Genomic DNA, 11,334 nt, shown 5'->3' with positions numbered 1-11,334 from the left:
ACATGACGGATCCACTGACTGTCTTACAGGAATCAGACACAGGTGACTTGTGTGATACTGAGGATGGAGATAATGAGGACAGAGAGAGACATGAGGAACTCCTCCATGATGGAGGGGGTCTGGATGTGGCGGGGGTCTTACATACAGGTTTATCTGATATAATAACAGAGGTAAATGTATACTCCTATATACAGGGAGCTGCAGACATATTACTGGATGTAAACACAGCTCATAATAGGCTCCATATATCAGATGACAGGAAAACTGTATCCTGGTCAGATAGAAAACAGAATCGTCCAGAAACACCAGAGAGATTTCAGTATTATTCTCAGGTGTTGAGCAGTCGGAGTTTCTCCTCAGGGAGACATTACTGGGAAGTGGATGTCGGGAGATCAGATGGATGGAGAGTCGGGATGTGTTACCCCAGTATAGAGAGGAGAGGAGAGCAGTCAGGAATTGGATATAATAACAAGTCCTGGGGATTGTACAGGTATAATGATGAGTATTCAGTGATACATGACAGTAAAGAGATCCTCTTACCCACCAATATCTCCAGTAACAGAGTCAGGATAGATCTGGATTATGAAGCCGGGCGGATCTCCTTCTATGATCTGTGTGACCCGATCCGACATCTCCACACCTTCACCACCACCTTCACTGAGCCCCTCCATGGTGGGGTATGTGTATGGGGAGGTTGTATAAAGATCTGAGAGGGGGGGTGAGATGTGAGAAATCCACCCAGAGACTGGTGATGTCACAGGGAGGGGGGATGGGATTGGTGGAATATTGAGCCAATTAGATAAGGCAGTGGGTGGGGCTTACATCTCCGTCCTGCAGGTATTTTTAGTATAGATAAATATAAGTTTGATTTCTCCCTCTGTCATTCACTGATCACTGTGATTGGGTAAAATATTTGTCCAATTACTATAGAAACAGTAAGTAGTTAAGTCAGTGAGGAGGGGTGTGTCCTATCTATATAATAATCTATCTATCTATCTATCTATCTATCTATCTATCTATCTATCTATCTATCTATCTATCTATCTATCTATCTATCTTTACTATACATGACAATTGTAATTGATAAGCAGAAATTTATCACAGTGTGTGACATCAGCAATCTCCCTCCTCCTGCCCTTCCCCCTACTCTCTGCCCCTCTCCCACTTGCAGTCACTCTATGCGGGGTGCAGTGCGGTCGCTGTGATTGGATGGGATGGGATCACCTCTTCTCTCTTTCCTCCTCCTATTCCATCCAATCTATAGTAGAAAAAAAAAAGTAATGTAACAATCTCAAAGGAAATATATGAAGACGTGATCCAAAGATTTACTACTGAAACAATAAAATGTGGTTATCAATTAAAATGATAAATATCAATTATGTCCAACCATAATGTGTTTCTTAATTTTGGATAGAACCCCCAGTGAGTTTTACTGCTAGCTGCGATTCCCTTAGAGAGATTTCCTCTCACTTCCTGTCCTGGTGACGACATTTTAGAAACAGGAAGTGAAAAAATATTTGCAGCAGCAACACAGATAGAAATAATTTTTTTTTTTTTTTTGTAGAATAAAGTAAGGCTGGAACTCTTGTCAGATTTTTATATTTCTGTGTCCCTGGTTTTCCCTTTACTTCCTGTCTGGCAAAATGTCACCAGAACAGGAAGTGAGGGGAGATAGCAGTAAAAACCCACCAGGTGTTCCAATCCTTCCCCACTCCATCCAAAAATTAATAAAAAATGTTTTGGCTTGGTATAGATTTTAATAGAAGGTATCACTAATACAACTGTAGCCATGTCGGTGTTGACAGCACTCAGATGTATGCCACTGTGCAGCATGTTCTCTGGTCACATCTTCCTCAGTTTCCTCACCAGAGATCGTGACAGTCTACAGAGACACGTCATACATTAGTCTGGTAATATGTAGAATACACGGGAAGGTGAGACCGGAGAACACGCTGAACACCAATATACATCACAGTGCTGCTAACAGTCACACCATCTGATTGGTTGCTCTGGGTCTCACACTCTGCACTACTGTGCTGAATAATGAATATGATGAAACATATTAAAGGAAAAATAGAATAAGGGGTTAATCTGTTACTTTATCTTTCTTGAATCCTCCAAGGGAAGCCAGGGTCCCAAATACATCATATTTCCTGGGGACCCAAATATGTCACATGGCCTGGGACCCAGAAACACGTGACCTTGCCTGGGCAACACAAAGATATCACATTGCCAAGGGTGGGTCCCCTACTGTGTCCCAGGCTCTGGGGAAAGCTAAAAAATTTAACATTGCCTTGGGACCCCAAATATTTCAGAAAGTCTGGGGGGTGAGGACGAGCCAAAGGGTTTGAAAAAGAGATGGCTGCTTTGGGTGTTTCAGCAGGGGGGAGTGTAAAAAAAGATAGAACATGCAACCTATGCTGATGATGTAGTTTACAGTTTCTTGGGGAGGGGGAATTTTGGCTCTTTTAATCTTGGTGATAAATGACCTTATCCCATCATTGTCTGGGGGCCCCCGAGACCCTAAATGTGTGACTTTGTTTAGCCCAGAAATACTACACTGCTTTGGTGCTCCAAATTGCCACTTGCCCACTCAAGGCAGTGATATGTTGAAAGCTTTGAAAGTCTACCTCAACCTGCTCATGTCCCCCTTCATTGCTCCCCCATCACTCAGTCCCTCTGTCAGAGCCCTGTGTAAGCTCCATGTTAGATTATGTCAGAGCTTACACAGGATTCATGATGTTACCCCACCACCTCCCTCACGTTACATCGTTCAAAGCCTGGTTCACCCAGAGAAGATCACATGACCCCTCATACTCGGGAAACTGGGGGCTTAGTGAGGGTTTTGCTGGAGAAACAGCATATTGGGGAACAGCAAAGGAGAGTATAAGGGGGTTTGGGGGTCTTCCAAGAGAACGTGTCACTTTACTCTGAATGGACAATGTGGGCGGAGTCTCTGTAAAAAACCTATGGGATGTTTCATTGATAGGTGTGTGACCAGCAGCCATCTTATCCAGTTTATAAAGTTATTTGTCCTTTACAATCCTCTTCTGTAGTATATATAGTACAGTATATATATATATAGATGGAAAGGTGAGACACTAAAAACTCTTAAAGAAAGGCCCAAAATGCAGCATGTAATGCTTAAAATGGAGGGCATACATGACAGTGGGAACAGTGGGGGGAAGGTAGAGTTAAAATGGAGCCGAGGGGGAGGGACAGGATAGGGTGGGGTACTATTTAAGAGGGTTGACCTGGGAGGGGTTAACAGAAGGTTGGAGGAAAGTTCCCGCCCACCCGCCCCTTTTTTAGTGGTATTAGAATCATGGTTGATATAAAGGAAGTTGATGTTATTTCTCAACAGGTGGTGAGGATTAAATAGTCGTGGCAGTGGCGGGCGTTGGTCTGTAAAAAAGAAGGAAGATGGAAAAAGTAAGTGGGTGGATCTAACGGTGTTATAGATCCGGAGGTCTTTTGGTTCCCGGTTAACGGAGGTTAACCGGGAAGTGATAATGGGGCACTGCGGGAATTGTTAGTCTCTGAGCCAGCTTGTCGGCTTGAGGCATAGTTTGAGATAGTTTTGATAAGTACCGCAGTGCTGAGTGGGTGATGAACAGCAGAAGGATTTCAAGTGATAGCGCAGACCAACGCTCTTTAGTTTAAAAATGTTCTCAGGGAAGAAAAGATGTTTTTATTGTTAGATTGTTTTGATAAAAGAGTTTTATAAGAAAGTTAAAATATATATTATTTTAATAAAGTAGGCTGCTACGGCCTTTTTTACTCCAAGTTGGTGTGTTTGATTTATTGGGAGTAGAACGGTAAGAAGGGATTAATATAACTGTACAACATATGTTATCCATCAGTCATGTAAAACTCCGTCTTGCTGTATGATTTACATTGCCTCAATACTCTGTATGTATGTTCCTGATACAGTGTACACTTCTCCGGATCTGAGTGTGAATGTACCTGGATATTCCATAGAGAATAATGGGAGTGTACGGCTCCTGGGCCACCTACAGAAGGAGGCAGGGTTTTATTTCCAATTGCTCCTCACAGTACAGGAGCATTATGTATTGAGAGATGGGACAGTGAAGAATTGTAGAGAGTGCTGAACCTGAGACAGAGTGCAGAGTGTAACTCGACTTATTGTCTGTGTCCGAGCTGTGATGTCATAGTAGGGGAATGGCTGCCGAGGAACCCAATGTATAAAGTAGAGATAGAGGTGTACTGGCCCTTTAAGGACTATCTAATCTATCTATCTATCTATCTATCTATCTATCTATCTATCTATCTATCTATCTATCTATCTATCTATCTATCTATCTATCTATCATCTGTAGATTTTCATTCCTTATTATTAATACATTTCCAATGAGTTTTTTCTATTGATTATTTTATTGTGTGAAGAAATAGAAATTAATAATAGATCTACAAATAGATAGAAAGAGATGAAAATCAATGGAAAAAGCTCAGAGGAAACTTATGAAGAAATGATCCCAAGATTTACTAGGGGGAAAAAAATGGGATTTATCACTAATATAATGATATTACTATAATAATGTATGATTACTAGAACTGGAATGTGTCCCCAATATAATGTGTGTCCCCAATATAATGTGTCCCCATAGAATGTGATCACTTTTATAATGGATCCTAATATAATGTGTCCCCATAGAATGGATCACCAATAGAATTCTATGGGATGTCTTTTATAATGGATCCTATTATAATGTGTCCCCATAGAATGTGATCACTTTTATACTGGATCCTAATATAATGTGTCCCCATAGAATGGATCACCAATAGAATTCTATGGGATCACTTTTATAATGTATCAATGTGATGGTGTATCTTATAATCACTAGATGTGGTGATGGGAGGAGAATTAGGAAAGGAGATGTTAATGTGAATAAAGATTTTTTTTCTATTGTACATGTTGTTGTTGTGTTGGTGATATAACACAGAAATAATGAAATGGAGGTTAATTGATGAATGTTGTGTGACTTCTGTAATGGTGATCAGTGTGGAAGGTGTTGGAGTGTCAGTGAGTGGGGGACACAGGTGTCTGTGCAGTTGGAACAGTGGGGGGTGTTGGTGTATCAGTGAGTAGAGAGTGCAGGTGTCTGTGCTGATAGATGGGTGTTGGGGTGTCAGTGATTAGAGGGTGCAAGTGTCTGTGCTGAAGGGTCAGTATGGAGGATGTCCCGACAATGAAACAATAGGACAAGCGAGCAAAGGCCTCTTCCCCACAACCCTTGGCTGTGGTTGTGGGGAGTCTGCAGGCAGGGGGCTTATCTGAATATGAAAACCCCCTTTAACCCTCAGATCCCAGCCCCCCCCCGCCCCATGTGAATGAGAATGGGGTACATTGTACCCCTAATCATTCACCAAAAAAACTGTAAAAAATAAATAAAAAACACTAGACAAGTTTTTGACAACGAAAAAAGAAAAAACAAACTGCGCTAAGGTCAAAAGAAAATTATAAAAAAATGATGTGCCAAATCCCAATGGTTAAGTGAAATACCCTGTGTACAAAGCAGCAATTCTCCTGCACAACATAAATACAGTAATCAAAATTGGAAAACATAGAATTGCGCTAAACGCATGAAAATTGTATATACAATATATATAAAGTGAAAAGTGCTCTCATGCACCAATCAAATGGCAAAAACGGGTCATATAACTGGATTTATATGACCCTATAGTGAACAAAAGAAATATAAAAATCATAAATTACCAAACACCTAAACAGTTTATATATTAAAGGTGTAAAAAATGTCCATAAATAACAGAGTAAATGGGCCAGGTAAAGTGGTGTACAAAAGGCCCGCACAGTAATAACACCAGTGAACTGAAGCAATGATTAGTGTCCATCCATAAATAATATGTTCTTCATAGTTGAATGAAGGACTAGTGCAGAAATCCACCACCAGAAAGGGGTTACTACTTACCGGAAGCCCGTGATCCCCCGTTACAGAGGATCAAGGGAAGCCTTTAATATATAAACTGTTTAGGTGTTTGGTAATTTATGATTTGTATATTTCTTTTGTTCACTATAGGGTCATATAAATCAAGTTATATGACCTGTTTTTGACATTTGATAGGTGCATGAGAGCACTTTTCACTTTATATATATTGTATATACATTTTTCATACGTTTAGCGCGATTCTGTGTTTTCCAAGTTTTTGACAAGTCCTTTATTTAAGAAAAATGAAACAAATAAAAAATAATAATGCCACCTGATGTAGATCCATCATCAATCACGATGCCCGCCGCACCCACAAAAAAAAAATCCACCCGCAACGAAGGCTGACCACGAAAGCCTCCTCTGCTAGGTGAAAGTTCCTTAGGGGCGGGGTCATCTGATGATGTCACCCGGTGGCCCCACCCCCTTGTGACATGCTGGTTCAGTGAGGTCACAAGGCCTGGTATGGACTGGTTGGGACCCCATGCAGTTTTTTTTTTAATTGCAACACTCAAGCAATTTAAATGTGATTTGATTATTTTTTCTTTAGAAATGTCAGTTTTGCTGCAGCAGGTTCTATACATGCTACAGATGGGCCACTTTACGGACAGACTAAGGGGACCCCCAGGCACTATATTTAAAGAAATTTTTCATTTTTATTGTTTCACTTTAAGCATCCTTAAAGTCACTGCTCCTTTAAAAATGATTGTTTTTAATAGAAAAATTAAAAAATTGTCAGTGCCCTGATGATCAGTGCAGCATATCAGTGCAGCATATCAGTGCCTATCAGTGCAGCATATCAGTTCTCATCAGTGCCACCTCATCCGTTCCTCTTGAACAGTGCCGATCAGTGCCACCTCATTAATGGCCATTAGTGCCACCTCATCAATGCAACCCATCAGTAAAGAATAAGAATTACTTATTTGCAAAATGTTATAACAGAAATAAAGAAAATGTTTGTTCTTTTTTCGTTTGTTTAGCAAAAAAATTAAAACTCCAGTGGTGATTAAATACCATCAAAAGAAAGCTCTATCAGTCTCAAAAAATGATGAAAACTTTATTTGGGTACAGCGTTGTATGACTGTGTAATTGTTATTCAAAGTGTGAGAGCGCTGAAAACTGAAATTCGGCCTGGGCAGGAAGGAGGTTAGAGTGCCCGGTAGGCAAGTGGTTAAGGAGACGGACGGCGGTGATCAGTGGCCCTCCCCCCCTGCGGGAGACAGACAGCAGTGATCAGTGCCCCCCTGCGGGAGACGGGCGGTGGCAATCAGTGGCCCCCCCCTGCGGGAGACGGACAGCGGCCATCAGTGCCCACCCCCTGCGGGAGACAGACAGCAGCGATCAATGCCCCCCTGCAGGAGATGGACGGCGGTGATTAGTGCCCCCCCATGGGAGATGGGCAGCAGCAATCAGTGGCCTTACATTAGGCCGATGCTGCTCCTTGCTCCAGCTTGCCGAGGGAAGAGCCAGGGCCGTTGCTTCTCCTCCCAAATAAACTGGAAGTGGGTTCTGAGACCCGATTGGCCGGGAGTCCTAAGACTCCCTGGCCAATCAGGTCTAAGGCCAGCTTTCTGATTGGTTGAGAGGAGAAGCAGGGAGACATTAGCAAATATTAATTTGCTTTTGTCAAACAACAACGTGGGCCCAGGGTGCAGTGCACTGCGCCCCGAGCCCACCTGTTTTTGAAGCCAATAAGAGCCTCAGACTCTAATCATGTGCTTAAAAAAAAAACAAAAAAACATTGAAATTCATGCTACCGGCATCCTGCATGTAGATTAGGGTCCGGGCACATGGATTAGGGGGGGCCGCACCCCTGTGTATGGACGGGCCGCCACTAAGTAGCATTACACAGTACCTTTAGTGTTGTAGTCTCTGGCAGGCATAATGCAGCAACACAGCCTCTGATGAGCACAGCAACTTTATCCAGTTCACAGCAGCCCTTCCACACACAGGTCCTGGTGGCCAGCACTCCCAGACAACAGTGGCAGCTCCTCAGTCCTCACACCAGGCAGTACACAACAGAATGGGGCAGCACAGGTCTCAGCACTCACTGTTTCCCCTCTCTAAGTCCTGTAGCAGCACAGTAAACAGGTCAGGACGCCACGCACACACGTACACGCACACACGTACTGCGCATGCGCGATTTTGATACCAACTAACTTGTTTTTTACTTTCCTTGCAAGGAATGCTGCTGTATTTTTATATCCTTTATTGGAGTTTTCATGCATCGGAACTCCTTTCCTTTTTTAAATAAACGTCTAGAAAGACTCTCTGCACTATTGGAGTTTTTCTTTGTTTTTTAATACATGACCACTTCATGCTGTTTGAACCATCGGGCTCCCATCTGATGTCGGTGGATTTCGCTGGAGAGAAACACCAGAGTACTTCTTGTCAGTGGATCTCTGATTCTTCTAAAAGCTCTGTTTGACACCCCTGAGTAAGGGTGGTCACAGGCTTTCTGGTAAGCCTTTTATCTTAATGTGGTGACGGGTATCACAGCTGTTGAGCACTTTATCTACGTTCCACACTGCACTTGGAGGCACTTTCACTGGATTTCATCAGATCAAGATCAGATTTTCAACATCATCACATAAAATCGCACGGCACAAATATTTACTTTCTTTCTGTGGGATTTTTTTCTGGATTTCTCTTTTTAGACTATATATTTCATTATTCACGTATTCTATTGCATAATTACATCTTGTTTTTGTTATTTGATTTTCAACAAAGTCAAGTTTTTTGTATTGTCTGCACATATGACATTTATGCACAGGTTCACTTTACTTCAAACTTAGTGCTGCACTTTATTACCTTTACTAGGTCAGGATACTGTATGCCTGTGTTTCTTTTTCTCTAGTAGCAGCCAGCCAGAGATCCTTTTTTGCTTTTTGCCTAAGTCTACAACATACTCCACTACTCCACAGCCTGTTCCTGTAGCCTTTGTATCCACACATTTTTTTTTTCTCCGAACACACATTCTCAGTTCTCTTTCCCATCCATCTTGCTTGGCCTCTTCTCCCTAAGCACCCTGGGTATTGTACGTGTTCCTCTTCTGCTTTCCACAGGGCACAGTGTGCAGAATACCTCATCCATCAGCCCTAGTTACTCCAAGCAGGCCTTCTGTCATTTCCAGGAGGCACAGCAATCCATATCCTCTTTCTCTGCTTCCCCCTGGTGGTGGGCAGTGCTTAATCAGGTTGTTCATAGTCCTATAGTGACAACTTCCTCTTTCAGTAGCCACTCTTGTTACTCTGTCAACTGCAGCAGGGGGGGGATAACAGAGACAGTGTATACTGACAGCGCAGTCCCTGCAGCTGCTCCCTACTCCTCAGTTGCCAGCATTGTGGACAGGGCTAGACCTATATACTGTGTGCTAAAATGTGTCCCTCTTTATCATTTAATAAAGTTGAGAGATATGCCTGAACTTCATCCCTAAAGAGGGATAAAAGGAGATCTTCCAGTAGGGGACACTAGTTCTGGTGACAACCAGGGATTCCCTCACTTTGGAGGGATTTCCTCTCACTTCTTGATTTGAGTATGAGACAGGAAATGAAGGCAAATCTCCTCAATGGGGACATAGATGGCAAGAAAAAACTGACAAGGATTATGGTATAATCCTCCCTTACTCTATCCAAAATGAAAAAAAGTTTTGCCTTCTGTTCTACTTTAAAGGGGTTGTAAAGGTTTTTTTTTTTTTTTTTTAAATAACAAACATGTTATACTTACCTTCACTGTGCAGCTCATTTTGCACAGAGTGGCCCCGAACCTACTCTTCTGGGGTCCCTCGGCCGGCTGTTTCAGCTCCTCCCCGCAAGCACTCAACACCTTAATGTGAGCTCCCTCGCATAGTGGTTAGTTCTTGCGGGCGCGCTCCCGTGATACAGCCGGCGGCTATAGCTGCTCACTGTATCACTCGGCCCCGCCCCCGGCGCGCCGCGTCATTGGATGTGATGGACAGCAGCGCGAGCCAATGGCTGCGCTGCTTTCAATCCATCCACTGTAGCCAATCAACGGGCAGGCTGAGCGGCGAAGAGGATGTCGGGAGTGAGCGTGGGACTTTCGAGGGGTCAGGTAAGTAAAACGGGGGGGGCTGGGGCGGCGGTATTGTCGGAAGTTTTTTCACCTTAATGCATAGAATGCATTAAGGTGAAAAAAACATTTATCTTTACAACCCCTTTAACTTTATTGCTATCACATAGGAGACCAATAGCCCCCTGTTTGATAATGTATTTACCGTGACAAGTTATCTTTAATGAGACATCAGGATTCTATTAGAGGAGGAACAAATGTTCCAGGGGTCCATGTAAGTGATTCAGCTCCTGTAACGGCATCAGATTGCTTCCACCTGAAAGCCTACATGTAGGCCAGTGCAGTTAGCTATTTTGGCACTAGGTTGCTCTGTACCAGAATAGTGTCTCGATACAGCATACATTGTCATCATGTGTTATAACCCTTCTGCAGTGATGTCATGCATGAGGCAATACCCTCTTATGAGCCAGGTTGGGAGGAGCCCTAGTGCACTTTGAGGCATGTGAGCTAAACATCCCGTGCCAGCACAGGCAGGAGGCTGGGGAGGAGTAGACTTGCACCCAGGAAGATCCAGCTGTAGTCTTTCTGTCCCTTATGGAGAAGGGGGGTGAGTGCAAAAGACCTTTTAGAGAAGGCCAATAGTTCCTTGAGTGAGGCTGCATCGCTGGAGGGTCCTGGGAGAGATGTAGCTAAGGAGGAGGTGATTACAGAGAGCCCAGTGTTTCGTCACATATAGCGACCCATCACATTTGGCTACCCGCTGGAGTGCGCATGCGCGATGCCGGATTCCCCGACCCATCAGAATGTGTAAGGGAAGTGACGTTCATCTTGCTACACCTTGCACTTCTCTACAGTAAGCATACACTGAGAAGGGGAAAGTGGACATCTTGTTACACCCACCGGAGTTGTGCATTTTATACGTATTTTTAACAGTAAAGTGAGTTTATATAATGAAATACAGTACTTAGAACTCCATCTGACTGGTTGGCTGTTGAATCTCAAAAGCAGCGGCAAGCCTGCTCACCTCACAGGTTAAATGCAGACAGGGTAAAAATAAGTGTAAAATGGAAAACTCCAGTGGGTGTAACAAGATGTCCGCTTTCCCCCTGCTCAGTGTATCCTTACTGTAGAGCAGTGCGGGGTGTAGCAAGATGGCGGTGACTAAAGGTCACTTCCGTTACACATTCTGACGGGTGGCTTAATCTGATGAATCATATGGGAAAGTTACGCATGCACAGTGCGAAATTTCTCAGCGGGACGTCACTTCCATAGCAAAATGTGATGGGTCGCCGAATGTGACAAACACCCAGTCCTGTGAGTACTAATGACCACAGATGAA

General features: G+C 43.3%; 1 protein-coding gene across 1 annotated transcript in view; it reads left to right on the top strand.

The window, feature by feature from the left end:
- Positions 1 to 11,334, top strand: part of LOC141134368 (uncharacterized) — a 95,845-nt gene that overhangs the window by 6,599 nt on the left and 77,912 nt on the right. Inside the window, exon 2 of the mRNA XM_073623935.1 lies at positions 321 to 708. Coding sequence (XP_073480036.1) covers positions 321 to 708 — 388 coding nt within the window. The remainder of the gene's footprint in view (positions 1 to 320; positions 709 to 11,334) is intronic.

The sequence above is a fragment of the Aquarana catesbeiana genome, linkage group LG03 (assembly GCF_042186555.1).
Source record: "Aquarana catesbeiana isolate 2022-GZ linkage group LG03, ASM4218655v1, whole genome shotgun sequence".
Taxonomy (NCBI): Eukaryota; Metazoa; Chordata; class Amphibia; order Anura; family Ranidae; genus Aquarana; species Aquarana catesbeiana.
This window is presented reverse-complemented; position numbering and strand designations above follow the sequence as displayed.